Source organism: Apteryx rowi, unplaced genomic scaffold (assembly GCF_003343035.1).
Source record: "Apteryx rowi isolate R43461 unplaced genomic scaffold, aptRow1 scaffold_9, whole genome shotgun sequence".
NCBI classification, from domain to species: Eukaryota; Metazoa; Chordata; class Aves; order Apterygiformes; family Apterygidae; genus Apteryx; species Apteryx rowi.
This window is the reverse complement of record NW_020451204.1, coordinates 6,429,964-6,457,145: the sequence shown is the minus strand read 5'-3', so window position 1 is coordinate 6,457,145 and position 27,182 is coordinate 6,429,964. Positions and strand designations below refer to the sequence as shown.

The 27,182-nt window shown below is 40.1% G+C and overlaps 1 protein-coding gene across 1 annotated transcript in view; it reads left to right on the top strand.

The window, feature by feature from the left end:
* The first annotated feature begins 2,222 nt into the window (after window positions 1-2,222).
* Window positions 2,223-27,182, top strand: part of BEND7 (BEN domain containing 7) — a 45,239-nt gene continuing 20,279 nt past the window's right edge. Inside the window, exons 1-7 of the mRNA XM_026091119.1 lie at window positions 2,223-2,230; window positions 2,836-2,897; window positions 3,293-3,319; window positions 3,817-3,900; window positions 14,696-14,995; window positions 20,679-20,801; window positions 23,309-23,574. Of these exons, the coding sequence (XP_025946904.1) occupies window positions 2,223-2,230; window positions 2,836-2,897; window positions 3,293-3,319; window positions 3,817-3,900; window positions 14,696-14,995; window positions 20,679-20,801; window positions 23,309-23,574 (870 nt within the window). The remainder of the gene's footprint in view (window positions 2,231-2,835; window positions 2,898-3,292; window positions 3,320-3,816; window positions 3,901-14,695; window positions 14,996-20,678; window positions 20,802-23,308; window positions 23,575-27,182) is intronic.

The following is a 27,182-nucleotide window of genomic DNA, read 5'->3' as shown; positions in this document are numbered from 1 at the left end:
TTTTTTTTTTTGCGTGAACGGGGCTGGGTTTCGGAGGAGAAGAGCAGGATGTTATGAAATGTGTGTGCTCCCTTCCCTCTCCCTCGGTAACGTCTCGCTCTCCCTCCGTTTATTTATTATTTAACTCCGGAATCGTGGGGTTGAACTCCCCAAAGCCTTGAATTTCTTTCCTTCTTTTTTTGATCCTCTTTCCTCCTTGGGGTGGTCTGTTTTTTTTTTTTTTTTTGGTATGATGTGTTGTTTGGAGGAAAAAAAAACCCACAACCCCAAAGGTAGACGTGTTTTGTGTTTTTTTTTCCAGGGAGATCTTATACAAAAATAAAGTTGGATCGTATTTCATTATAAATTCTCGGGGCGGGGGGAGAGAAGGAGAAATGAAGAAATTCGGGAAATAATGACACTTGAGCAGCGACGGACCATTTTAGTATTCAACTCCTGTGGATTTGTTGTGTTGTGTTTCCTTTTTTTTCTCTCTCTCTCTCTCTCTCCTTTCCTTTCCTTTCCTCCGCTTGCCTGCGTGCACACACGCATTTCGCAGCAAAGCCTGGCCGCGGTGGCTTGATTAAAATCCACGCAGCTAATTAGCCGCCCGCGGGCGAGGAAGGGTCGCTGGCGGGCAACTTGTTCGCTCGGCGTGTGTTCGCCTGGCGAAAAGAGGGTGTTTTAGCGGGGATCGTTAAGGAAGCGTTTGGATTCATGTCGGGGAAGAAGCGCAGCCCTCCCAGCCGTGGCTTTGCAAAAGGCACAGCCGCCGGGAGTCATCTTAACAGGTGGACTTCCCAGCCCCAGGGCTTTCTTTTTCTTTTTTTATTGGGTATTTATCGCTTCTCCGGCTGATTAGATCTTTTGCCCTCATTGATTTGCCTTAAGACCTTCCCCCCCCCCTTCCGTGTTTCAAAGTATCGAGCTGGAATATCTCCCTGAAATGCTCTGTGTGTCCTGCATGCCAAGTTCAAGGCAGGTGACTACTTCGGTGTAATGTCACACTTAGCAAAGGGAGGGGAGAGGCGAGCTGCAGTACTTGCTGGCTGAAGGGTGGTTTCTTCGGAGGCGTTCGGCAAGCTCAGATGAGGCGGAAAGGGTTTAAAAGATGAGAATAAGCTCACTTGATGGGAATAATAAATAGTTACTGTTTTAACATTATAAAAGCGTCTCGAGCACTGCATGTGCCTCTTAAAAACTAGAGGGATAGCAACCGGTCAGACACGTCCGAAATCTATTGGAGATCTTCTAAGCACAAACATGAGCGAACCTATCGAGGGTTTAAATTTCTAAAAAAAAAAAAAAAAGGTTTGGTTTGTGGGTTGTTTTTTTTTTTTTTTTGCATCAGATATTCTTCTGAATCGCCTTCAATGCAGAGTTTGTGCAGCATGGGGCTGGGCATGGGGAAATGCATGGAAAAGCAAAAGTGAAATTGAAGACTTGGTTTTATTTCCCTCCTAATAAGACTGTAAAAAGAATAGTGTGCGCTCTCAAAAATATATTAATATTTTGCAAATGCTCGGTTGCCACTTGTAACAGTATAGTTACAACAGTATAGTTAACTCTGTTTTAGGAGGGAAATAAATTTGTGTTGGTAAATTATTAGTAATTCGTATTTTATCTAGTTTTTTTTCTTGGCTATAGAAATTTAAATAGAAAACTCCACTAAAAGTAAGTCCTGGAGAGCAAATGTGTGTTTTGCACTTTCAGAATAGTGAAGATAAAAATCACATTTTAGCAGAGCCTGCTCTTGCGTACTTTTTTCTGTCGTGGTTGATTATGAAGATAATTATGTATAAACAGTTGTCTCTTGTAATTGGCCTTTGCCTCTTGCTGGAGTCATTCAGTAATGTCACAGTTTAGTGTTTACTGTTGTGAAATTGATATGGATTTCACGGCCCCTGGACTGTGACATCTGAGGCAGAAGAGGGAAACCAAAGAGAAAAGGGTATGCTGGGTTTGTTTATTTGCAACGCACAGTCTGTTACCGATGTGTGTATGTACAACACTTATTCTGCCCCCAAAAACTTCATGGCACCTGATCAACATGGTGAAATTATTTTAACTACCATATACAAAGGAAATCCATTGCTTCACTAAAATGCAGCCACCTCTGGGATGAAATGTGGTGACTTTAAGGTAGCAGTTACAGGTCAGAAAATAAGAGTATTGTGACCAGCTGGATATACAGAGGGAAGTGTTAGAGAAGAAACCACATGTAAGCAATGTATCTAGGCACCATGAATYTGTTAGTTATTTAGTACCTACTTTCCACATACTCACTTCCAGCAGATCTYGGAAGTCCTTGGATAAAAATGTAGAGAAAAGCTAATGAACATTCAATGTAGTTTGCATAAATTCTTTAATTTTTAGTCCTACAAAAGGGGCTTATACTTCCTTGATGTTGTGTCTCAAACTTCACCTTTGCCCTTTCTGCATCAGGCAGCCCRTGCATTTCACTTGCTCCGTGTGCTCCGTGCAGCACAGAAACCCCARCGTTATCTTTTTGGCTAGCCCCTCACTGCTGACCTCTCTAACTTCCTTCTCTCTCTCTCTCTCTCTCTTTTTTTTTTTTTTAAACACAATGACGTTTCTTTCCAAGCCCTTTTTTTTCTTTTGTGTTGCTGTGTTATACTTGATTCTGGTTTTCTTCTTGAGCTGTTCTYCCCCCCCACTCTCTTAAATCATCGAGACAGTCATGCTATGCAAGTAAATAATACGTAACAAAAAAAGTTTGACTGCCGGGAGACCTTTACAATTCTGCAGCTGATCGTTTTGTCAGAGATGCAGGTGTGTTTCTCCTGCGAGCAGAAGCTGCTTATATTGCTCTTCATTTCTGTTGTGCCTTTTAAGTGAATCCCTCAAAGTGCTCTTCCATGTGTTAATTAATCTCTACCTTGCTTTCTGCGAGGCAGGTAAATACAAAAAGCCRGTTTACAGAGGGAGTAACTGAGATAGTTGGGACCTGGGAGGGCTTAAGCGTTAAAGGAGTTAGGTGATCAGGTAGGTGGCTCTTTTAAGACGCTGATTATATTGTTCAGTCTTGAGTGATTTGCCTGAGGACAAACTGTGTGCCAGTAGCAGAGTCAGAATCCAAGAGAATTGCCTTTAGATATTTTTTCTTGTAATTGCTATTCCCCATGTATGTGTGTGTAAACAAAGCTTTGCTTTTTACTGAACACGTGCCTGTGCTTATAATGGGGACCTTCCATCAAAATTTGCTTTTATTTGAGATTGTAAGTCACTGGGTTTTTTTTTTTTTGGTATCATGTAATATTTCTGAATATGAGATGCTAATGTTTATTTTTAGGGTCATTATGGACATCAGTTTCTATAGGTAAACATCCTAAGATGTGCCTGATCCTCCTTTCTTCAGAATTCAGAGGCCAATGATAGCAAGATAAGTCAGCATAGCTGAAAGATGCAGCCCTGATATATGTTGCTGATTTCCTTATTGAGGTGAAGTTTGAAAGTTTCCCTTGATCTCTAGGAAGGTAAAGTTTTCATTATAAATCTGCTTTCCATCTGTAAAGCAAGAAGCCAGATAATTGGCATCTGGTGGGATAATTTGCTGTGAAAATGAACACACTAATTTAGGGCAGGCATAGCTATTCCCTAAAATCTGTGAAATATTTCAGTGAAGTCTCTCCAGTGTGAGCAAAGTTTTTTTAGGAGGTGCTGATACAGAGCACATTTTCTGTGGTTAATTTGATGTACATGAAATAAACTGCAGATATATTGATACATTATGTAGTAAAACTGTAGCAATGTGTTCAGTGTTCATTTTTTCCAGATCACTTGAGTTCTAATTTTTTTTATCGTTTTTCATTCCAGATTACCATCATGAGATRTATAAGATCTCTGACTACAGCAATGATGTTAATGGGGAGACCAAAGAAACACAACCAGTTTTTTTAGGTATGTTCTTGTGTTGATTAATTTCCGAGCAACATAGCGTGGCCATTTGCAATTAGAGAGGAAAAAAATCTCTGTGCAAGCACAGGAAGTGCCTGCCATTGTTTAATATGACGTTCTTTTCAAGACCCTTTTATTCTGCGAATTGCCAATATATCCTTTATTAACACTGCTAAAAGTTGTAATTTCAGACATAAATGTTTATTAGTGTCTACACACAGTGCTAATTATCACTCACTCAGAGAGCCAGATGCTGACCGTGCAGTTTTGCAGCTCTGTGCTCACCCCATTTACATTGCATATTCGCTGGCATGCTTCACTGGCAATAGTTTGTGTAATTGGGGTATTACATCTTTGACATCTGGATAACAGAAATTCAATTTCCAGGAAGCTGCTATTTGTTTGGTTTTGCTTCTGCCTTGGGTGGGATAGAGGATTAATGTGCTGCCTTAATGTGATGTCCTTTCACCTCTGTAGCCTGCCTGCTAATCCTGCTATGGCAAAATTAAATTAAATCAACAGTTAAAAATGTGTAAAGAAAACAGAAGTATTATATAGTCTGCAGCATAATATATACTACAGCATGATAGGACTGGTTATTAGTGAACATTTACTGTGGGCTCGTTGTCCTGTGCAACTCTTCTGCTGTAGACTGCTTCTTCCTTTCCTGCTTCCAGCCCCGCTCCTGTCACATATAGGACCTCATCCAGGTGCTGAACCTCTTCGCAAAGGGACAGGGGGCAAGTTCCAGAGAAATAAGGCCCTGATTTTGTCCTACTATAGTGATTCTTATCATGTAAAGCAAGCTCTTGGTCACCTTGCTCAGGCTTTTGAGAAAGCAGGTGCCTTTGTGGAGAGAACTTTGGATCACTCAAGGGAGGCGTCTGCCTCTCCTTGACTGTAGTAGGAGTGCAAGCACTTTTGTAGGGTGATTTAGAGTTTCCATATTCTGTGTGTGAGCCCCCTAGAGCCAGTGATAAGCACTGGTCATGAGTATATGAATCGGCACCTGAAACTGAGCTGAACACAAAATGCTTTTGTCTCCTTAATTCATAGTGCTATATCCTCTTTTAGAGGTGGACAATAAATGGAAGAGGAAAGGAGAACGTTTTGGACTGTKTGAAGTATTTAAGCAGAGTGAGAGCTGTGTTAAGTTTGCTGCTCAACTTCTCGCCGTTAGGATTTTAAGCAAATATTTCTTCCTTACACCCATTTTCTGGGAGAAGCAAAGGTGTCTGATGTGCTTTCTGTTTGAATTCTGTGTTCTGTAAGCATTTTTGGTGTAGTCTGAGTGCTTTCTCTTCCAACTATAAATGATGATGAAACTTTGACAGGAGCTAGGCATCTAGCTGCTTAAGCCAGGATGCTTCTAAGAATGTGCAGGAGTCTGTGCTTTGACATCTGTGCCATGGGTCAGACCAATTGATTTTGGTTTGGTGCAGTTGTTTTCTTATTTTGTGCGTGTGTCTTTTTGAGTGTGCCCAGCTTTGGGTTGTGATTGAATGTTCTGTGACATTTAGGTGCCTAAAGTCCAGCTATATCAGAAGTTAGTCTGAATTTAATCCTTAATAATCTGAGTCCCATTAAGGGATTTCCTTATCAAGTATCAAAAAAACAAATGTCACTCCTGTCTTCAGGAAGGGYAAGAAGGAAGATCTGGGGAACTACAGGCTGGTCAGCCTCACCGCAATTCATGGGAAGGTGATGGAGCAACTAATCCTGGAAAACATTTCCAGACACATGAAAGACAAGAACGTGATCGGGAGTAGTCAGCATAGATTCACAAAGGGGAAATCATGCTTAACCAGTCTGATAGTCTTCTATGATGAYGATGACTATGATAGATAAGTGAAGAGCAGTGGATGTTATCTATCTTGACTTTAGTAAGGCTTTTAACACTGTCTCCCTTCATATCCTCGTAGACAAGCTGATGAAGTAAGGGCTAGGTAAGTGGACAGAGGTGGATTGAAAACTGGTTAAACTGCCAGGCTCAGAGCACTGTGATCAGTGGCATGAAATGCAGCTGGAGGCCAGTTRCTAGTGGTGTACCCCAGAGGTCAATAATGAGTCCAATAACTGTTTAACCTCTTCATTAATGACATGAATGATGGGACCTTGTGCACCCTCAACAAGTTTGCAGATGATGCAAAACTGGGAGGAGTGGCTGATAAAACAGATGGTTGCACTAYTGTTCCTCAACAGGCTGGAGAAATGGGCCAAGAGGAACCTCATGAAGTTCAACCAAGGGAATGCAAAGTCCTGCACCTGGGGASGGAAACCTCSTGTACCAGTACATGCCGAGGGCTGGCCAGCTGGAGAGCAGTTTTGCAAAGAAAGAACAGGGGGTCCTGGTGGACACGAGGTTGAACATTGAACAGCATTGTGCCCTTGCAGCAAAGAAGGCCAACRGTATCCAGGGCTGCATTAGGCAGAGTGTTGCCAGCAGGTYGAGGGAGGTGGTCCTTCCTCTCTACTCAGCYGTGGTGAGGCCACATCGGGAGTGCTSTGTCCAGTGCTGGGATCCCTAGTACAAGAGAGACAAGGACATAATGGAGCAAGTCTAACGAAGGGCCACAAAGATGGTTAAGGGACTGAAGCATCTCTTGTRAGGAGAGGATGAGCGAGCTGGGACTGGTCAGCCTCGAGAAGAGAAGGCCCAGGGGAGATCGTGTCAGTGTTTATAAATACCTGATGCGAGGGTGTAAAGAAGATGGAGCCAGACTCTTCTCAGTGGTGCTCAGTGACAGGACAAGAAGCAATGTTTGCAAATTGAAACACAGGAGATTGAACATAAAAAAGCACTTTTTCACTGTGAGGGCAGTTAAACTGGAACAGGTTGCCCAGAGAAGTTGTGAAGTCTCCATCCTTGGAGTTATTCAGAAGCTGACTGTTCCTGGGCAACCTTCTCTGACCCTGCTTGAGCAGGGGGGTTGGACCAGGTGATTTCCAGAGGTCCCTTCCAACCCCAGCTATTCTGTGATTCCGTTCTGAAGTCCAGAACTGCAGTCCTGAGAACCCACCTTCAGTTCCTATGAAAAGATGAAGATGCCTATTTCTTGCAGCTGTCCTGAGCTTCTGACTTTCAGATATCCTCAAAACATACTGGTTTTGACAAAGCTGAATGACCTAGGACTCTGCAGGACCTGCAGAYTAGGCATTTTTTTCTTAGGGGGCTGGATCAGTTAGGTTACTCAAAGCACACATAACCTTCTCTGCTGTGTCCTTGATAGGTAGGTTTTCTYTGGTTTCTTAGAGATGAAAGCACTAATCTGAGATGTAGGAAAGGCAGTGGTGGGAACTGAAGTCACCTGAGAGTACTTGAACTCCCATCTCCCACCTTCCAGCAGGATGTACCACATCTGGGATGAGTGGCATTTGGCATTCCAGCTTTCTTTTAAAATTTTTCATGTTGCATGGAATAAATTATTCACTGTGCTGCAGGGATAGTGGGGAAAATGACACTTTTCGTAGCTCAGTGTCCTGTCCACTAATCAGAATCCTCAGGATCTAATCCCTGCTTCACYTAATTTCGCTGTTTTATGCCAAAATTCATCTGGGAAGGATAATCACTCCAAGAAGTGCTCTAGTTGTTCGTTTAGATTAAMGTTTGTTCTCTATTTTATATTTTTTTAATTGATCATGGGATGATTGCAACTGTTGAAACCTCCATGTGATGCAGCCTTTAGAGTTAAGATACATCATTTAAACTATTTCCAGTAGAAAAGGGGAAATTTTAATGGAACTATACAAAAGAACAGGTGAAGCTGTATCTGGAATATAATGTGCATATGTTTTGGTTACACAGTCAAGAATGATGGACTGAGACTGGAGGAGATGCACTGAGGAGAAGAGGAGAGACTCTAGGATAAACAAGTAAATTAGAAGAGTCCAGTTTGTTTAACATGCAAATAAATTAAGGGTCAAATGTCAGGAAAGAAGACCTACTGAACCTGGAGAACAATTTTTGGYACCAGTACGAAGGAGCAGAATATGGCTTTGTGTCAATGCAGGCTGGAAAGTAGAAGAAGCTTCATCACAGTTAGAGGAATGAAGAACTGGAAGTGACTTCTGTTGGTTGCGAGGGTATAAAGCCCAACTACTCTCCAAATGGAGCTTGATAAGCTTAGGAAGTTTGCTTATCTAGTCCAGTACCCGAGTTTGTGGGATAGTAGACATGGTGACCTGTATTGTTTTCCAGTCCTTTGTTTTGATAAGATGCTAAATGGGAATTCARGTCTTCCTGCACAGAGGATACACTGAACACAGCCTTGGCAAAATTCAGGATACATGGATTGCTACGCCATTTTGCAGGCAAGGACTGGCGTCTCTTTGGTTTTGAAGGAAAGGGCTTATTTATCTGATATCAGGAGAGAGTGCTTGTCCTGAAAAGGAGAAGGCAGCCTGGAGTGAAGTGCTTAAACCTTGAATATGAACAAGATTTAAGACAGAACTGTCTTCAGCTTTTACCGTTTGTCAGCATAAATGTTCTGTCGCAGATAGTAGCCCAGACTTAGGAATACAAGCCCATGAGGGGACTACACAACCATGGCCTGTGGACAACACTGGTTAAAGCTATCTTGTCTATATAAAATGTCTTTTGCATATATCACATTGTTTTTCTCAGTCTTAATACTTTATTATCATCACAAAAAAGTGGAAATATAATATACCTCCAGACTGAGTGTTTTTACAATGCTTTCAACTTGAAATTCAGGCTCTATATTTGAAAGGTTAATGTAGAAAACTAATTATATTATCCTGGTAACCAAATGTGTGATGAGACATTTGTCTGTGTAATTAACAGTGAAGAACTTTTATAGTTTCATAAAATCGAATGCTACACACAGTATGCTTGGAGCATTTGTTTTGAAGAGATGTCCAAAACAGAGATGTTTATGACTGATATAAAGCGGAACTGAAATGTACTGTAATGCAGGTGTCTGCGCATTTTACAGCATTTCACATTGTTGAAATGGAAGGCAGCAGATTAATAACTTTACTATGTCATGATAAAATAAGTAATGTGTTCTTGGAACAGGGGAATGATGCATAAGTTACTCAGTAATTCCRAGAATTTATTCTGTCCCAGGCATAATATCCTTTGCAATTTATTCATAGAGAGAAAGTTGACTTAACGTAAGTCTGTGAAGTTACTTGTTACTTTTAATAGAATTATATCTCAAGAATGATTGTTGCAATAATAGCTTCTATAATTAAGACTGCATAAAATTTTATTTTTTATATACGTGTGTTTCCAAATGATCCAACTTTGTAAAATGTTTCCCTTTGGGGCTGAAGTGAGCTCTTCTTAATCTTGGCCTAGCGTATGTCAAAGAAGTGGGGGAAGTTATGGCATTTTTTTTTTCTTTTAATTAAATGATGCCATTACTATATGTATTTATTGAACAGTTGTTCACTTGCAGTTTCCTGAGTGATTTAGTTGTTGCAGTGTGGCTTGGAAGCGTGTAACTTAGGCTTCTAGATCTGATCATGTTGCTTGTTTTTGAAACTGTTCCACCAAGCTCTTCAGAAGAGTTGTTTTATCATGGTGGTGGTTGGACTGACCTGTGGTCTGATTCTGCTTCCACTGACACAAAAGCCCAAATTCTGAGTCATACAGGGTCTGATCCTGGTTTTGATTCTGCAAATTGCTTTGCTCATATTAATGTTTGTGATGTTTATTAACTTTGCGGGTCTTGTAGTAAGCACGGGTATCAATCAGTCCGCGTACTTTCATGCTTTGATTTTGGGGTAGTGAGTGAGGGGGTCTAATCTGAGGGTGGTCCGGCATATCTCAAGGCAGGGTCTCTAGTGCTTTGTGCAGTGACGTGAAGAAAGGTAAGTGCTTTTAAATGGCATTTTTAGAGCGCTGATAAGATGCCTCAAGTAAGACAGCTTAAATATCCCTAAATGTCTGCTTGGGGAGTGGAATTCCCTGGGTCGTAACTCATGTTGCTTGTGTGACCCTCTGACATTGTCTGTGATCACCGCTCTCCCTGTTGGCTTGGGTTTTAAGGTTTTAATTTGCCAAGCGTGGCGTTGCCTGTGTTACTTGTTCAGTATAGGTTCTTCTGCACCAGCAAAGACCGGGGATCTCTTATTTGAGAAATGTGTGCTTATCGTATCAATTTAGCTACACAGATGCCCAATTGAAATTAGCTACAGAGCAGCTGCAACAACTTGCCGTTTGATTTAGGAAACCTCTGATCTGATAGAGAAACACGCGCATGGCTCCCCATGCTGACCTTCGCAATTTCCTGTCTTGGAACCACTCTACAGTAGAAGATAGAGGCAAAAATGGCTGAGTTGGGAAAACTATGATTTGATGTGGATGTAGTTTTTGCTGAGAAGGGATGCCTAACGCTCTTCTTGGATGACTCTCCGTTGTTCTTTAAGCAAGTATCTGAATAGCGTGCGACAGTCGCAGAGGTGTTTTGGTCAGGCTGTGCRCCGTGCAGGCACATGCCTCCCCAGTTCCCTGAAGTGCTCTGAATTAGCCCTTGCAAATTCTTCAAACACAGCAGATGAATTTTGCTGGCCCTCTTCCAGGAAGGGCAGCATTCAAGTGGTGTCTCATGGACTGGCATTTAATATGTTTGATGATATAACCTGCATGCTCTGTCGCAACTTCTCTTGAGCCRGCAAAACTCTCTAACCGTATGCGTTTACTTTTTCTCCCTTCTTAAGCCTTGTTTCCTTGCAGACCAGGCTGATGTTGTCACATCAGGTGTGTTTGTCTAGCTGTCTGTTGCTGTGGTTCCCACCCTCTTGATAACTCCTGAACTTGCTCGCCAGTTTCAGCTCAGTTTGACACAAAGGTGGAAATCCGTGAGATACAAAGTTCCCTCAGGAGGCAGCTTGATAGAGGAAGAAGGCTTATTTGTGTAGCCAAGAAAGGAAAAGTTTTCTTAGAAGTTGCCTCTAACAAGGCGCAACAGAACACAGAATGAGACCCTAATTCATAGAAAACCAGACTTCCAGTAAAGTCAACTACTCATGCATGTTTCCCAAAATGTTTCTCAGAAATGTTAAAATTAAGGAAATTAATTGGAAAATACTGGGCCAAGATAACATTAAGGTTATTTATTTACACAGATCAAAGGAAGAAAATATCAAATGTGGTTGCCTCATTAGCCAACCATACCTCTATTCGCTCATATATACACTGCCCAATATATGCATTAGTTACATATTTGATTGGCACTTATTTCATATTGCAGTAGTTACTTTTTTAACATGTGGATGCATATAATTGTAGAGTTCTTTGTAGCATTATGATAATATTTTGACAATTAAATTACTTGGAAAAGTACATAGTTTGTAGGCAGTGTGCCGTATTTACATTAAGTTTAATAAGCATAATAATGAAGAGATGTTGATGCATCTAGGAGCTAAGATTTGAATTACTGAATTATCAATGATACTTCATTAACCAAAGTTGCTAATGCAGTTCTGTTACTTCATACAGTTGCATGTTTAGCACCTGGATGCTAATACTTTTTACGGCAATTCTGTTTTTAATTTTTGCATTTTTTTAATTGTTAACGTTTTTATAACTTTCAAAGCAGTAAGTTATAATACTGTGCACATACTTTCAGTACGGAAAGAGTTTAAAATTCATTTTGAAGTATTTACTTTTTCTGAATATTTGATGTAGTATTTATGAAGGGATTTTGTTTTGCCTTTTGTCGTTGTATAAGATTACAGTCAGACCTTGTGAAAGATTAGCTTCTATATGAGGGACCGTCACAGAAACAATTATAATARTAATTAAAAACTATTTTCTTTTGTTTTAACTGTTTAGCATTATCTCACACAAAAGCTTCTAAATAGGGCTGCAACTTAGCAAGCTTATCTTTTTTGAGTAGTACTTTGAAAGTAAGTTTATTGCTTTCAAATAAAACCAGAGGGATTATACCAGAAATCAAATCTGGTCTACAGTTTACCGGTTGGAGGCATTCCCCTCCCCTGGGAGAAGCAGGGAATCCTGCTTCCAGGCAAAGACCRAAATACGTACTCTGAAGTGGTGGTGTGAAAGTCCAGAAAAGAGGAAGAGATTGTATGTTGAATTCTGGTAGATGATCTGGGATATATATTCCAAATATTGCTCCTCTCGGTCCACAACAGCTATCTCAGGAGACTTTGCAGAGATATGTAATGCAGGTTTTATGTGATAAACTTCTTTTTCAGTGCTTTATTATCCTGTTCAGCATTTGGAAAGGGGGGCTGGTTCTTCCTTAGGACATAGTAGCTTATGCCATTTGCTTTTTCTCCATCTTCCTTTTTTTTTAGTTTTTAAATTACCTGCTTATTACCTGTGAAAATCAGCAGCAGTAGAATAGCTGATAGCAAAACGCTGTCATTGGGCTGTAAACCTCGTAGAATCTCCCGTTGTAAGTAGGGAGCTACCTGGATACGAAGATGTGCTTGTAGAGGACTTGCTGCAAGCTCAGCGTCCGTTGTGGTGTAACGTAGTATTTTCTGTTTGGAGAACAGTGTCCTCATGCCAGTATATGGAAAGATCTCCGTATGGAGGAACAAGGGACCAGCATCAAGGTTGAATAAGCTCGGTTAACTTTAATATTTTATGTAATTGGGTAAGGGAAATTCAATCTTTTAAACAAAGTGTCACCTGACCAGCAATGTAGCATGCGGCCACTAAACCTGATAGGAGGCGGCAGACAGGAAGCTTTGTTCATATTCATAATAATACTGCGATTGCATACAAATATGAATCGTTAACGTAAAAGTGTGAGTGCCCAGCGTGCTGCTAAATGCCGTGATCACGAGGGATTGTTCCACGTTTTTTGTACCATGGGAGTGTTTAGAGCTCAGATACGGGGCAAGAACCTTCTTGTCAGGTACTGCCGCGTAGAGCGAAAAGGTAATCTTTGTGCCAGAGAGTTTACAGGTCTGCGTGTCTCAATAACCGCAGTTCAGTGGTGTTCTGAGGACTCTAGATTCCCATCGAGGGTGGGAATTGCAAACACTCAACAGCTCAGTGGACCCGGTCTGAAAAGCGTAATTTTGAAGTGAAAGGAACTGGGGCTGTGGTTTGCTGGTTAACGCCCCTCTGCACACACGTCCCCCCACAAATCTTCAGACAACGCAGCAGAATAAATACAGCATAAAACTCCTCCTTGCAAATGGCTTTTCCGGCCGCTTTAGCTAGAGCGCAAACGGCGTTACAGTACGGTTGTACCGGGTTGACGAATACTTCCGACATTTGGCCGGGAAGCTTTCTCGCAAGCCGCCCGCTCTCGGCGCTGGGTTGGAGCGGGCCGGAGCCAGCTGGCGCTCCCCCAAGGGGAAGCGGAGCTGGCCCAGGCCCCCGGCGCCCCGGGTCAGACGGGAGACGCACTGATTCAGCCCAGGCCTGCTCGCGTCCCGCGGCTCGCCTCCCTTTCCGCCCGCCTGCCTTCTGGAGCAAAGCATCCTCGCGGTACCGCGGCTCCCTAGGCGTCCCGGGCACGTTGGACTTGGCCCCTGTTGGGGGTTGAGCGGCCGGGGGGAAATGCTGCTTTTTTAACCGTGTGGTTTTAGCTGGTTATCTAAGCTGACCGAAGTCAGCAGCGCTATTTGTGTGCCTAAAATTGATAAAAACTGTTTGCAAACCCTGGTGTTATACACACTTTTGAAAACCCAACAGGCGATCGCCCTGGTTTGACAAGGTATTGTCATCCTTTTTTCTCTGAAGTTTCCTTTGCACACGTGTTTTTCCAAAAATGTAGGTTTATTTTGGGAAGTGAGACTGTAAATTCATTAGAGGATACCAAGTATTATTGTGTTGAGTATATTATAAAAGGAGGTTGATTCATCAGTTTCTTGATCTTCATTATTCCATTTGCTGAGGATGTTTCGTTTTTCTATTAACAATAAAAAATAGAAGCTTCTTATTTCAGAAGTGGTTATGAACACTTCCTTATTACTAGTGAAATGTAATGCATGCTTTAACGAGCAAAATAGCTACTGTCTGCCCAAAACATATATATTCATTGTGCAATCAGCAGTTTCATACATAAAATTAATACTTAAATGGTGCCAAGAGTATTAAGTATGTAATCATTATTATTTAAATGTGCTGAATTTATTTGAAAYGGTCACATTTTTCTTGTATATATTTTCTTTTTGCTTTCATAATGTACACTTTAAAGACATCCAGCAGTTAGGCTATATACAGTTATACATGTATTAGCTGCTTTTTAATTTWTTCCTGTATAATCCAGTATTATTAAATTCTGCGGACTAAGGAGCTGATCTTGTTCCATTAGAATCAATAGATGCTATGTTACTGTGTGTGTGGTGTGGTGTTTTTTGTGGGGTTTGAGGGGATTTTTTTGCTTTTTTTGTTTTTTGTTTTTTTAATATGTATCCTTAAGCATATAGCAAGCTGATATATAAAGGGTCTGATCCTTCAGGCTTTACTTAGAAAACATCCACTGATGTCAGTGCCTGAATAGGATCAGTCTTTTAAAAGGGTAGTTTATTTGAAACTGCTCTAGCTATTATTATTTYCTTCTGGAGAAAAATAATCTTACTCATCAAAGCTTTAGAAATAGCATAAAGAAGGCCAAGTTCAGCAGGTCTTTTAACCATGAGAGATCTCAACCATTGCTGTGTTAAAGYGTAGCCTAGTACATACTAACTACCACTCAACCATGTCTTTTCTTTCTCTTCTTTATTTATTTATTTCCTATTCCAACAGCTAGAAACTCTTATTGGCATCTAAAATCACTAATCTCTACCCATTACCGTTTTTGCTAATTTACAGTGATAACTGTGGCTCTGTTTTCATTAGGAGATGAAAGCCGGGAAATTAAAAAACAAATTACAGGGATGAGAAGATTACTGAATGACAGCACTGGAAGAATCTATCAGCGAGTTGGCAAAGAAGGAGAAAAACTGAAGGAGGAGCCCCAGGATTTAGACTTAGCCTGGGCCCAGCGCCTGAATCCCCCTGCAGAGTCCCAGACAAGCCTTCATCCTTCACAGAGTGGTGCATGGAATGAATTATCACCCCAGGCTAGCCATTTTTCAGGGCAATATGGAACTCGGTCTAAAACGTTCCAAAATCAGACACGAACCRTGGCATCCAATGGTATGATCTACATTAGATACTGAGAATAGTACTTTCTTTTTCTTGTACTGTACTTAATTTCTGCCTTTGTTCTGATGATTTATTGTACCACTGCACTGAAATCAGTTATAGTTCAGAGTCTACAAAATGAGCACATAGTTATCACTTTGAAAAGGTGTGAAAGTGGGCACGGTGCATTCTGCTACCATCTGTCTTAGGTTTTACAATGGATTCCTGGTGAGAGGACRGAATTACTCAATACTGTTATATAGACTTAATTTCTATATAGGACTTATTAAAACAGCTTTTGCCATTGTTATTAAATTCACAGCTAATTAAATGTCAACTTCTACCACTTCTCTTTGCAATGAGTAACAYAGTACTGTTGTGACACCACTTGTGGAGCAGGATTCTGCTGACTTTCATGAGATGATAGCATCAGGCTTATAACTGACTTCTTAACTTCAAGTACAAAATCCAAGTGTTGCCCTAGACTTTTATTCTGATGGGACCTTTGGAGAAAAGATGTGATAGAATCTAGTTATGACTAACGTGTACTAGAGCACAGTCCATCTTGTTCTAGTGGAGAGTTCTACTCTAAAGTAGATGATAATATGCTCTTTAAGTGTTTTTCCCCTATTATTTTAAATCCCAAAGAATGGAGATTTTACTGCTGATCTTCTGAAGTTTTTCCTTGACATTCTAAATTCAGTTCAGAAAGCGCTTCCCCCTGATACTCAACTCTAAACTTCGAGGGTTTGGGGTTTTTTTGTTTATGTTAAAGGAGTAACTCCGTTCTAACATCTTGAAAATCACAAGTTGTGAGATTGCATTTGAAATCATTATCCATTTCCAGTTGTCTCCAAAGGTATTCATACTTTCTGTATAGGGATGTCTGCTGTGTGTCCTTATCTAAAAGCACACATACCCTCATTGCTTTTAACAGATGCAAAAAATATTACTATTATTATTCTCTCTACTGTACAGGAGGAAGTACAATCCCTGCACTAAAAAGCTTGCAGTCATAGGTTTCACAGGATTGACTGTTTCCCTGTATAGACAATGATTCACACAGATGTACTGGGTGACCTAGAGAAAGATGTTGCAGTAACTCATTTCATAGCTATGCTAGTTTTATTCATTTTATAATACCAAAAATAGTTGAGCTTTTTAAAGATATGCAGTAATTTAGGAGCAGATCTAGAGGAGAGAGGGAGACACTTGAGTGGATTTAGCATTATTAAAGTTTTAGCATCAAAGTTGAAAAATATTAYGCTCTCAAAATCCCACCTTAGCAACCTTCTAAATGTGGAAGGACCTGAAATTCACTGCATATCCCCTCTTTGGCCTGAGCGTTCCTGGGCACCTGCAGGGACAGTTCTCTGCACGCACAGAAATGCCCAAGCCTGCACAGCTTACGTGTCTAGTTCCTGGATCCAGAAAGTAGGTGGAGCAGCACCTATATCCCCTTAGGGGCCTGATTCAGCCAAAACGTGTTGACAGAATTGGGCCCCCTATGCAAGAAAGTGTCATCTCTAATTTTTTGTACAAGGAGCAAGGGTTTGTCTGATTTGTAAGATATCCTACAGGTTAGAACAGTCTCTGAGAAAGCGGAGGATTTTGGTTGAGTGGCCTCCTCAGCTCGACAGAATTAGTGCCCAAATCTCCTATGTCTCAGGGAAGTGCACCAGGGTGAGCCTGGGTGGAGGCACCTTCCACGCCTTCCTCTGCAGCTGCTCTGCTGCAGAAAGGAATGCAATCTTTAGGCTATTACATAAAGGAGGGTGTGGGCCCTCTCCTCTGGCCATGGTTGAAAAGGCAACCTGCGTAGCTCTTCGAGAGCAAGGTTATAGGTGTCTGCCTTCAACAGGACGTTCTGGATCCTGCTGGACAGTCTTGCTGTTTTGGCTCCGATGTCTGATATCTGGCGAACAAGAGTTATTGAAGCACCTCTGGGCTGCAAGCAAGCTCTAAGCCGCTTCTCGCCCAGCATACAGCTCTTGGATAGCCTAATGTGCCTCATTTCCCCCATCCTTTGTATTGGCAGCCTCAATACCTAACTCAGGATTTTAGGTGCCATTTGGAGGACAAAGTCCTTAAAATCTGGTGATGCTGAACTGTGCATCAAGAGAGATACTACTCCTTGGTACTCACTTACTATGGTGTTTAAACTCATGTGAGCAAAACTGTTTAGATAGGCCTGATAGCCCAAGGTATTAGACTTGCTTCACAGGTTGTCATTAGAGCRATGTCCCAGCATCTATAGCAGGTGGCGTGAGTCTGGAAGCTGTTTCTGCCCATTGTACAGAGCGTGTGTAGGAAGCCAGGGTCTGGCAGACTTACGTAGCTGGCTGTCTGAATTACTCGAATTTGAATGGTATGGCAGGCATCTGCCTAGTGTAATTACCTACCTGCATGGTAAAGGTGTATCAAGGAAAGGCTGGCATGAGTGGAAGATCAGTTTTCTGTGTAATAGATGCTGGTATAGCAGGCAGTGGAGAAAAAGGTATTGGCCAGAATAGCCTAGGAAAGAAAAGGAGGAGTGGGGGGGAGATAAGGCATTGCTGCAATAGGAGGAAGAGTAGAAACATATTTGAAAAGCACAGTGATTTATCCAGACTGAAATTAAGACAGCAGTTTTGCAAGTCAGGATGTTAGGTAGATGTCTGTGACCCACTGATTTAAGTGGAAGCCTGTTGCGGCTACAGTGATCACCAGGCCTGCCTGGAGTTTGAGACTAGCTAGTTAGTCAACAAACTCCTAGTACATGGGTCTAAAATACTTCCCTTTCATTGCTTGTATTCTATAGCAAATGTGGCAGTGATGCAGCAGCTGAACAGCTTTTTGGTTGTGCCAGGGCTGTTCTCGATGGATTGCACTTGCCTGCTTTTCAAATGCAAACTTGTAGCAATGTTACACCAGGTGGAACTTACCCTCAGCAGATCCGTCTGCAAGAACCACTGGCCTGGGCTACTTGGTGCTCACATAGGGAAAGCAACTAATGTATTTGTGTCGTCTTCTCTTAATCATGCAAGCCAGTATCAAATTCACATGCTGGCTAGCTTCCAAAAGGAGGGAGATGGCTCTTTAAAGACTCCTTCATAAAAATAAGAAGTCTGTTCTCTTTTTAAAATTAAAAATTGATTTATAACAGGTTGAAAAGGGTTGCTTTTTGTCCTCTAAAAATGATAAAGATAGTGCTTGGAACAATGACTGAAAACACTCTACAAGGTGTTTCTTACATCACAGTAACTGATCAGAAGAGGGAGGATAGAAGTAAAATAAAAAATCCTCATGAATATGTATGAAGTCAGTAGAACTCTGCTTTGATTTGAAATATTGGTGGTCTCTTTTCCCATTTCCAGTACCTATGGTAGATTTACACGGGTAATTTCTATCAAYGCTAATGGGGGTTATAATGTAAATCCCCCATGCCTCAGTGGGAAAATAGACCCTTTGGTTTTCCATCAGGAGCTTCAGTGCCTGCATGGTTTCATTAGGAATGCATTATATTGCAACAGGAAAGATGTACAGGTATTTACTGATAGAAGTTTTTACATGTAATTCATCACAATGTAGAGTCTTTGTTAAAAAGAAAACAAAAGTCAACAGCCCTATCCCCTGCTGTAGTCTTTCAGATACTATTTGCAGAAGCTCACTAAAATGCTGGATTCTGACCAACAGAGAGGACAGGCCTCATCCTACAGAGCTTATTAGTTGAAAACAACAGAGAGAAGAGAGAAAGCACTGGAGACTCCCCGAGGAAGGGATGTTTAGGATTTTCTTGCTATGTATTTCTTTTATTATTAAAACTCTCCACATTTTCTGGGCTTCCATGTTTGTGAGAAACAGGTATTCTGTTTCTGGGATACCCGTTTGCCTTACTAAAAGGCAAGGACCTGTGCTGGTGCTATTGAATTTGAAAGTAGCCTTAAACCTCATCTATTCCAAAACTCTACATTTAATGCATAGGTAAAGGGTATTGGTGGAGCTAAGTTTAGGGACTCTGACTAATCTGCTGCAAGGCTAAAGATAGTATATTTTTTTCCTATATACCTATAACAATGGGCTAACCACTTTATGGTCCATTGCAAAGATAAAATCCAATCTGAATAGACAACGTACAAAGGAAGGATGAGATCAAACTAGGCAGAGTCATACTGAGTCAGTAACCTGTTTTTGTTTTAATGTGAGGCTCTCAGTCTCTTTTCCAGATTGCTTTATACTTAAAAAAAATAAAATAAAAATAAAAAAGCCACATCTGAAACCTTGAAGAGAAGAAACCAGTGGATCTGTCACATTCAAGTTCGGTAGATTTGCAGAGATTCTGATGCAGTGGTCCTTCAACTACTCATTTTAATTAATAGTTTATGTCACAGATGATGTTTTAAAATACCAACATTTGTAATTTGCAGTAGTGGGGACAGTCTAAATAGCTGAAAAAAGGAGGATATTGATACCCAGGAGATGTAAGCAATCTTTAACTGACACATCAGTTTAGTTTCACAAGTAACTCACTCTTGGGAGAATGACCACCGATTTTCTCAAGTCTGATATATGTTGCCTAAGATCTGAAGGACTGAATAGAAGGAGGTGGAGAACAAGTACTTGGGAAGGGAGTTCTGAGGATGGAGAAGCACATTGGAAGAACTAGGAAAGCAGTCAATTTAAATGACTCTAAGCTCACTTTTAAATTAATGGAGGGCTTCCCATCTGGCCTCAGCTTCAAGCAGGTACTACTAGGTGTTTTGTTGTATTTCATCATTTGTATTTGTAGTACTAAAGCTAGGAATACAGTTACTTTAAATTAAAGCACAGGATACAGCTGTTGAGGCAAACCATGAAATCTCTGAACTGTTACAGCCTGTCCTAATTCAAGGTCTTCAATGTAAAACTTCTGGAAAGCAAGGCCATAGTGAAAGCATTGCAAAGGGATAGAAATAAAGGTATGTAAGTTCAGTTAAATACCAGAATGAATTACTAGAAAAGGAGACTCTGTTGAACTACTATGCTAATCCTCAAAGAGAAGCTATGGAAAACCCATCTAGTAGGTCACAGTTTTAGAAAGCTTGCCATAGAAAACAATCCCACACGAGCAAACAGAAGAAAAGATTTGAAAGCTTTCCTTCTGGTGGTTCTTTTCCATTCTGTTAGTTTTCTCATTTTCTGAATAGAGGATTTTATTTTCATTCTCAATTCTTCACGTGGTAAAGAGTCACATGTAGCATTCAAGCAGTTTAAAAATTCTTAGACCCTCATTTAATGTTCAGTATAAACCTTTATTACGCAGACTGCTCTTCATTCTTTGTAAGGCTGTTCTGGGAGATGGGCTTTTTTTGTGCGTGATAAAGTGACTATGTTTATAATGAGGTTTGGTGCTATTGTTATTCCAGATGAACTGGCCTCATAGYGAGCCCTGCTGTGAAGAGTGCATTGTATTCACACTTTGTGCAGTCTTCTCCAGCCCATGTAACATCACATCCCCTACTATATATAATTGCATATACTGGTAATTGGATAAAACTGACTGGCCTCTTCCTTTTAAAAGTGAAGATGTTGAAAATTATTTGCTTTCTTGCTTTGGATCTAATTTCATGACTGTATATATTGATGCTAGGTTCAGATTCCTGATGGCAATCTTTGTTTTGTGTGTTCTTGTGTGGGTTATATCATTTGTCCCCCATTTCATTCCTCTCTTTTACAGGAGAAATTCCAATGGTGAATTCATCAATTGGACCAAACTGCTGTACGTGTAATTGCCAGTCAACTCTACAAGCTATTCTTCAAGAGCTCAAGACCATGAGAAAATTGATGCAGATTCAAACAGGTACAGTGATCAGTCCCACACATGCATATCCGTGACTAGCATCCTGTTTTTAGGAAGAATGGTCAGATGAGCTAGAAGTCTATGTGGAGAGTCAGGAGAACCTTGTTTGTTGCCTGCTTTCTTGACATGTCACTCAAAGTCAAATTTTCACAGGCTCTTTTGGAAATGTAATTTTTAATCCTCTGGGCCTCAGATCCTCACCTGCAATAGGGGATATTATCTTGTAAGAGTCTTTTAAGGCTAAATTAAATAAAAGGCTATAATGTAGTTAAATACTCTAGTAATGGGAGTTGTGTCGGCAAGTTAATATGCCATAACCACCTCTAGTTTCTGTTTTCTTGGGGTATTCGTTCAGATGCACAAAATCCTACTTTACCTGTTATCATTCAGTTCACTAATCTTAGAAGGAAAAACTAATTTGGAGGTCCACTTACAATGGTTGTATACCACTTTTCATTCAAAGACCTTTCAGGTTGCAGCTCCACGGTAGCCTAAACTGAGCTAGGTGCTGCTTGCAGTGGCCTGTACCCTTCTTTGGGCTGCTTCCCCAGTCCCTCTGTTAAGCTGTTTCTACTGGCTGAACTAGCAGATATCTGTTCGTTGTTTGGGAGAACTAATGGGGATAGTTTTCCGCTAGGTTAGGAGCTGAAACAGAACAGTGCAGAGCCAGAAGAGCGCTAGAGCCAGCAAGATGATGAGACCATGGCAGCCGGCAGTTAGGTAGGTCATTGTAGGCTGCCATGAAGCTGCAGCCGCTGTGCTTCATAAAAATTAGTGTTAATACGAATGGGGAACTGGAGACATAGATTTTGTCAGTAGGCTGAGTTCCCCATCCGTCGTGACTGGGGGGGATGGAGCCAAGGAGGTTTTTCTCCTAGAGCTGCTGGATAAGAGCTCTGTAAGAAAAGGGAGTGTTGAGGAATTACATGACACATGGGTGGAGTGATGGGGTGGCTAAGCTCGTATCCACTGTGTATAGCGCTTGGGTGAGCTAAGGGAAAGATCAGACAGGTTTTGTAATATAATACAAGTAAAAACGCTTTTCTAAAAGTCATTGGTTTACAAAGAAGTACATGAAGGCCCAGTTTTACAATCTTTGCCTGGACAAGGAATTCTTTACACAATTGCACCGATGTCATTTAAATTTCATGCATGATTAAAAATGGCTTGTGGATAAGAGATACAGGACTGGGGTTTATGCCAGAGGAGCTGGCTCTTCAATAGCAGGAACATTTCATATTTATTATGTATCTACAATACAGATACCTTGTTAATTAATGAGTGTCTTGATGAAATAGTCTTGGGAATAGTTCATATTTTCTGGTATGCATGAAAAATAGGTTTTGCAGAGAAAAAAAAAAAGTTTGGCTTTTTTTTGCTAAAAGAAAAGAACCTAAAATACAAACATGTAAGTGAAAGTGTAATAACTTATTTGGCTTTTTTTGCTAAAAGAAAAGAACCTAAAATACAAACATGTAAGTGAAAGTGTAATAACTTATTTTGATATTCAGATACCCTTCTGTCTGAATGACAAACTACAAATTACAATATTTTAAATCCCCACTAGAAATTAAATACACCAGAAATCATTTAATAAACAGCATCATAGGGTTTGTTTTTTCTAGAGCTCTGTAGATGAGTACCATTTGTAGTTCATTCGTAGCTTGAATGTCTTTGAATTGCACATGGCAAAGCAAAGATACTTAGCACTTTGGGGTTTTTTTTCATGTTGACCTTGATCTTGTCAACTGATCCATACAGACAGATCCTTGATTTGCATGGGATTCTGCTTGAGAACTCGCTTACATTGGTGTAGGTTCAGGATTGGTGCCTTAATTTATACAAATGTTTCTGGATCCTGAAAAATGCAAAATATTAATATGAATATAAAATAAGGTCTGTTAGGTTTCAGATATAACCCATGAACTCTCAGTTTCTCTATGCAAACAAAAACTGATATAAGTTTGGGTGACTTTTTTTTCATAGACATTAAACTGTTGAATAGTGTTTTCATGCATTCTTGACATAATGGTACTTAAAATGTTCTTGCTGTGCTGATTAACTTGGTGACTACATTCAGAAAATAACTAATTGGATTAGCACTTGTGTTATCTTATTTTATCAGTAAAAGATGCTCAAAGACAATGAGATTCTCAGTCATTCAAGAAGGTATACAAATTAATCGTTGCTTAAGTCCTTCATGTCACCAGCCATCCAGTGGTCACTAGGCAAAAGAGCCACATACTCCTAATTTTCCTAAAACACTATTCATCATACCTCTTAAAACACCTCCTGGTGGAGCTCAGTGTCATTATCCCCATTGTGCAGATTGGAAAATTATGCAAAGGTGATAAAATGTAACTGTTTCACATGCACAAACAGTACTGAAAACGGTATCATTTATCCAGAAGATGAGTTCAGCATGTCAGTAGTTTAATGGTGTGTCTGCGTGGTTGTACATGTCTCTTTTTGTCTATAAATTTAATTCATTGCTTTCTTTCATTCAGTTGGGACTCAAAACAGACAGCAGCCTCCTATTCCTCTGATTTGTGCGCAAAAGTCGACAATATCAAGAAAGAGAAATAAAAAGAAAAAACTGCCCCTCAAAACTGTTGAAACGATTACCGTGAATAAGAAACCCAGCACTGCAGAGAATGAAAAGAAGCTTTTGGCAAACTCTGAACGGTCAAGTCTTCAAGCAGTTGAACCCTCCCTAAAACCAGAGACCCCTGTTTCAGGATTTGGAATTATCCTTGAATCAGCTTCATCAGATGTAAGTTAATATTTTGCTACATGGCATGACAGGTTTTTAAAGCACTAACTAATTCAGGAGAATTAGTACTCGTGTCAACTTGCAATGTGTTCCCTCTTCTTATTAAAATAAACAAGCAAAACTTGGGTGGATTTGGATGGAGATAGTAGAGAGAGACCTGGGGAGAGCTGATTACAAAGTTGTTGGGTTTTTTCCACTTTCATGAGCTCGTAGTTCTCCTGAATTCAAGGCTCCCTGTTGCAGTGGAAACTTGTTGCTCTTCATCCGTCTTGTTGCCAAGAGCCACTGTGAGATTGGGAGCTGTGGAAAGTGTTGCGTGTATAAACGATTCACAACCCTGTCATTTGCTGATTAATGCATGTAGTCCACGCATATGCCCTTATCCTGCCAAGATGCATTTATGTGCTTCATTTTATGCCTGACTGATCCCACTGGCTTCGTTGGACTCCTCACCTCCATAACTTCGTAGCTAAGTCTTTGCTGAATTGGATCATATAGCGTTCATCGCTGGGGTTGCCAGATAAGGGCCTTGGCGCTATCGATGATGTCGGTGTGACTAAAGGGGCCAACATTTGCTGCCCTTAAAATGGGTACTTGCCACATGTAAAACTGCAGTAAGCATATTTTCTTGATTCACAGAACATGTGTACATTGATAGAAATTTCATGGCAACTGGTGGCTTATTGGCTTTGTTTAATGACCAAATAGCATCTTCTGAACAATTCACTGATGAATAAACTGATCGTTAATTTCTCTCATATATTTTTAATTTTCAGAAGGCAGGGGTTTTCTTTCCTAAGTACTGTGAGGTAGAAAAACACAATTAAATTCTTTATCAATGAGTGTAAATGAAAACAATGCTGCAGATAATGTTGTACCTTTCTGGAAGTGGGACCTAATAATAAAAAAGAGCAGTCATGATAATTCAGTTATATAGATGCAAGCCACACCACTAATTAGATTGCAGTGTCATGCCATAGTGTCTGTGCAGTGATACCAAGTAACTAGTTTAATGCTTTTTCAGAGGTTCTCCTCTTGTAGTATTATGGTTAATAATGTTTGAGGCAATGATTTGGGGAGGGGTTCATAGTTTGTCTCCAAAATGTAATTTATGCTTATAATTTTTCTTTGTTTGTGGCATTATTTTCAGCTTGAAACACAGTTTTGAGGACACTTTTGGGCCACTTTACAGAGTCAGAATCCAAAGATAAACAAATTGATTTTGTTTTGTCTTTGGGAATAAAACAGTTGACTTCTGAAAACAGATATATCTAACAGTGAAATTTAAAATATGACCTTAAACATTTTGAGTAGGCTAAATATAGTAATTTCTTTCAGAATGAATGGTGGCATTATCTTTTTCTGTTTATTCATAAGCATCTCTAGTATGCTCATGAGCAATGTGTCTGAGTGCCTGAAAAAACTGAAAGACTTTTTACACAACACCATAAATGAATGTTCCTTTTAGAATAGTGTGAGTTGTCTGTAGTGTGTTGTGTGTCACACCCATGCCAGTACTACTGTTGCCACTGTTATTTTCTTCACTTTTCTTCCACTTTAAGTTGATCTCCGTTTCGTTTATATAAAAGCGGGACCACATCACTGAAACTAGTGGAATTAGTCTGGATTTGTTGAGATGTAAAAATGCCATTTATGGAGATGGAAAAGGTCTTGATTCGGATCTGTGGGATCAATTCTTAATCTGGCCCATGAATCAACCTGCTTTTTAAATGTAATGCTCTCTTACTCTTAGGTAAACTTTCTTGTATTTATTTTACTGTAATAACATACAATTTTTGTAAACTGGTAAAGGCTTTGCGTTTCTAATCAGTACAACATCCTGAAATGTCTGGGATTAAATCTAATTTGCTGCCTGCACAGCAAAAGCTTTTGGCATTCAGATCTTACTTGTATCATTGTACACGAATAGTTTACCCACCAGTTCTTTATACCATGATCATTATCTGCTAACAAATGCTTTTCCCTTGGATAAATCACATTCAAAGTGATCATAAAGCTCAATTAGGTACTGATTGTCTTTGATTGAAGAATAATTTGCTACTAAAGGAAAGCAAGAAGAAATCAGCGTTTTACCTTCAAATTGTTTCACTGATATACAAATTGTTTGATTTGTTAGAAATAAAAAAGTTGCAACTAAAGTAAGATTGACTCCTCTCTGCTGATGCACAGATGAGGTTTCAGATGTATTTTACAGCCATGTAAGTGAGAATGGCTTGTCTGTGCTGTGCTGCTTATATCACTAAGGTCATACTAGACTGCTAAGGTAGGACCCAAGACCAAAGTAACAAAATAGCCTAGGATGCCTTCATCACCTTGAYAACTGCATTGGATTTTCTGAGTAACATGAAGTAAGATTATTCCCAAGTTGTAAACTTGGCCCACATTTATTTACACTTGAAAATCTTTTCCATCACCAGGAAGTTTAGAAGTAACATATTAAAAACCCACCTACATCAGAAGATTGTCAAATAGAATAACTCTGACTCACTTGCTGGATCTGGCATTTTGAAAGTTCTCAAGGTAAAAACAAACAAACAAAAAAACCAACAAAACTTTTCATCCAGACCCAGCTGAAAATCTTCTGTGCTTTTTAGGTGTTTGGGGGTTTTTTTTGTTTTGTTTTTTAGTATCTGTATAATTCAAGATTCTTCATCCTGGCTTTTCAAAGCACTGTAATCTTCAGCTTTTTATGTATAAATGGCACAATGTGTGTGCATACCCAAAGGTAGGATATGCTTTGAAAATATTCTCCTTGCTGTAGCTCTCTTGATATTGATTAGAAAATTCATGGGAAAAGAGTTGCACAGCCAAATCCTACTGAGATTAGCAGCCCTTCCTTCTATCCAGACTCAAGAAGTTTGCAGGTGATTTGATGCAAGATGGCATTTGCTCTTGTTCTGTAAACACCTTTGAAAATACACCTATGCTGTTCACTGGTGAATATGTTTTTTACTTAAGAAAAAAAAACTTACTAAAAGCAGGTCTGTAATGTTATCTTATTTTCTTACATCATGACCACTGATTTTTGTTTTTTTTCTGTTGCCTACTTCCAGATAATATTCTGAAAAATTATAGTCTTTTCATGATGCATCTTCATTCTAAATATATAGTTATTCCATACAGACACCTTGTGCAAGCATTATGTGGCACAGTCATTGTACAAGAAACTAAATATTGTTCATGTAATTTCTGATATGTACAGACAGGGGCATCAAAAAGAATCTCAGTAAGGGGACTGACTTGAAGGCCTTTGTCTGCTTTGGCCCACAATGTACTTGAGATGAGTCTAGTGAAATACAGGATGATTTTCTCCTTCTTCCTGTCCATCTTGCTTTCAGGCAGTAGCGTAAATCTCTGTGATTTACCACTGAGGATTTTTGTGCTAAAATAAGCTGTTTATATAACTTCATCCTGTTCTCAGGATGCATTTGGGGGGGATATGAGAAGGAGGGAGATAAGACTGATCAGCAAACACTGGCCATACAGACAATCTCTAACTCATCATCTACTTTTATTCGTATGGGCCACAGTTGCACTAGAAGCCCTCCTGGGAAACGGTGTGGAAGGTGCTGGTAGCCCTGCCATCA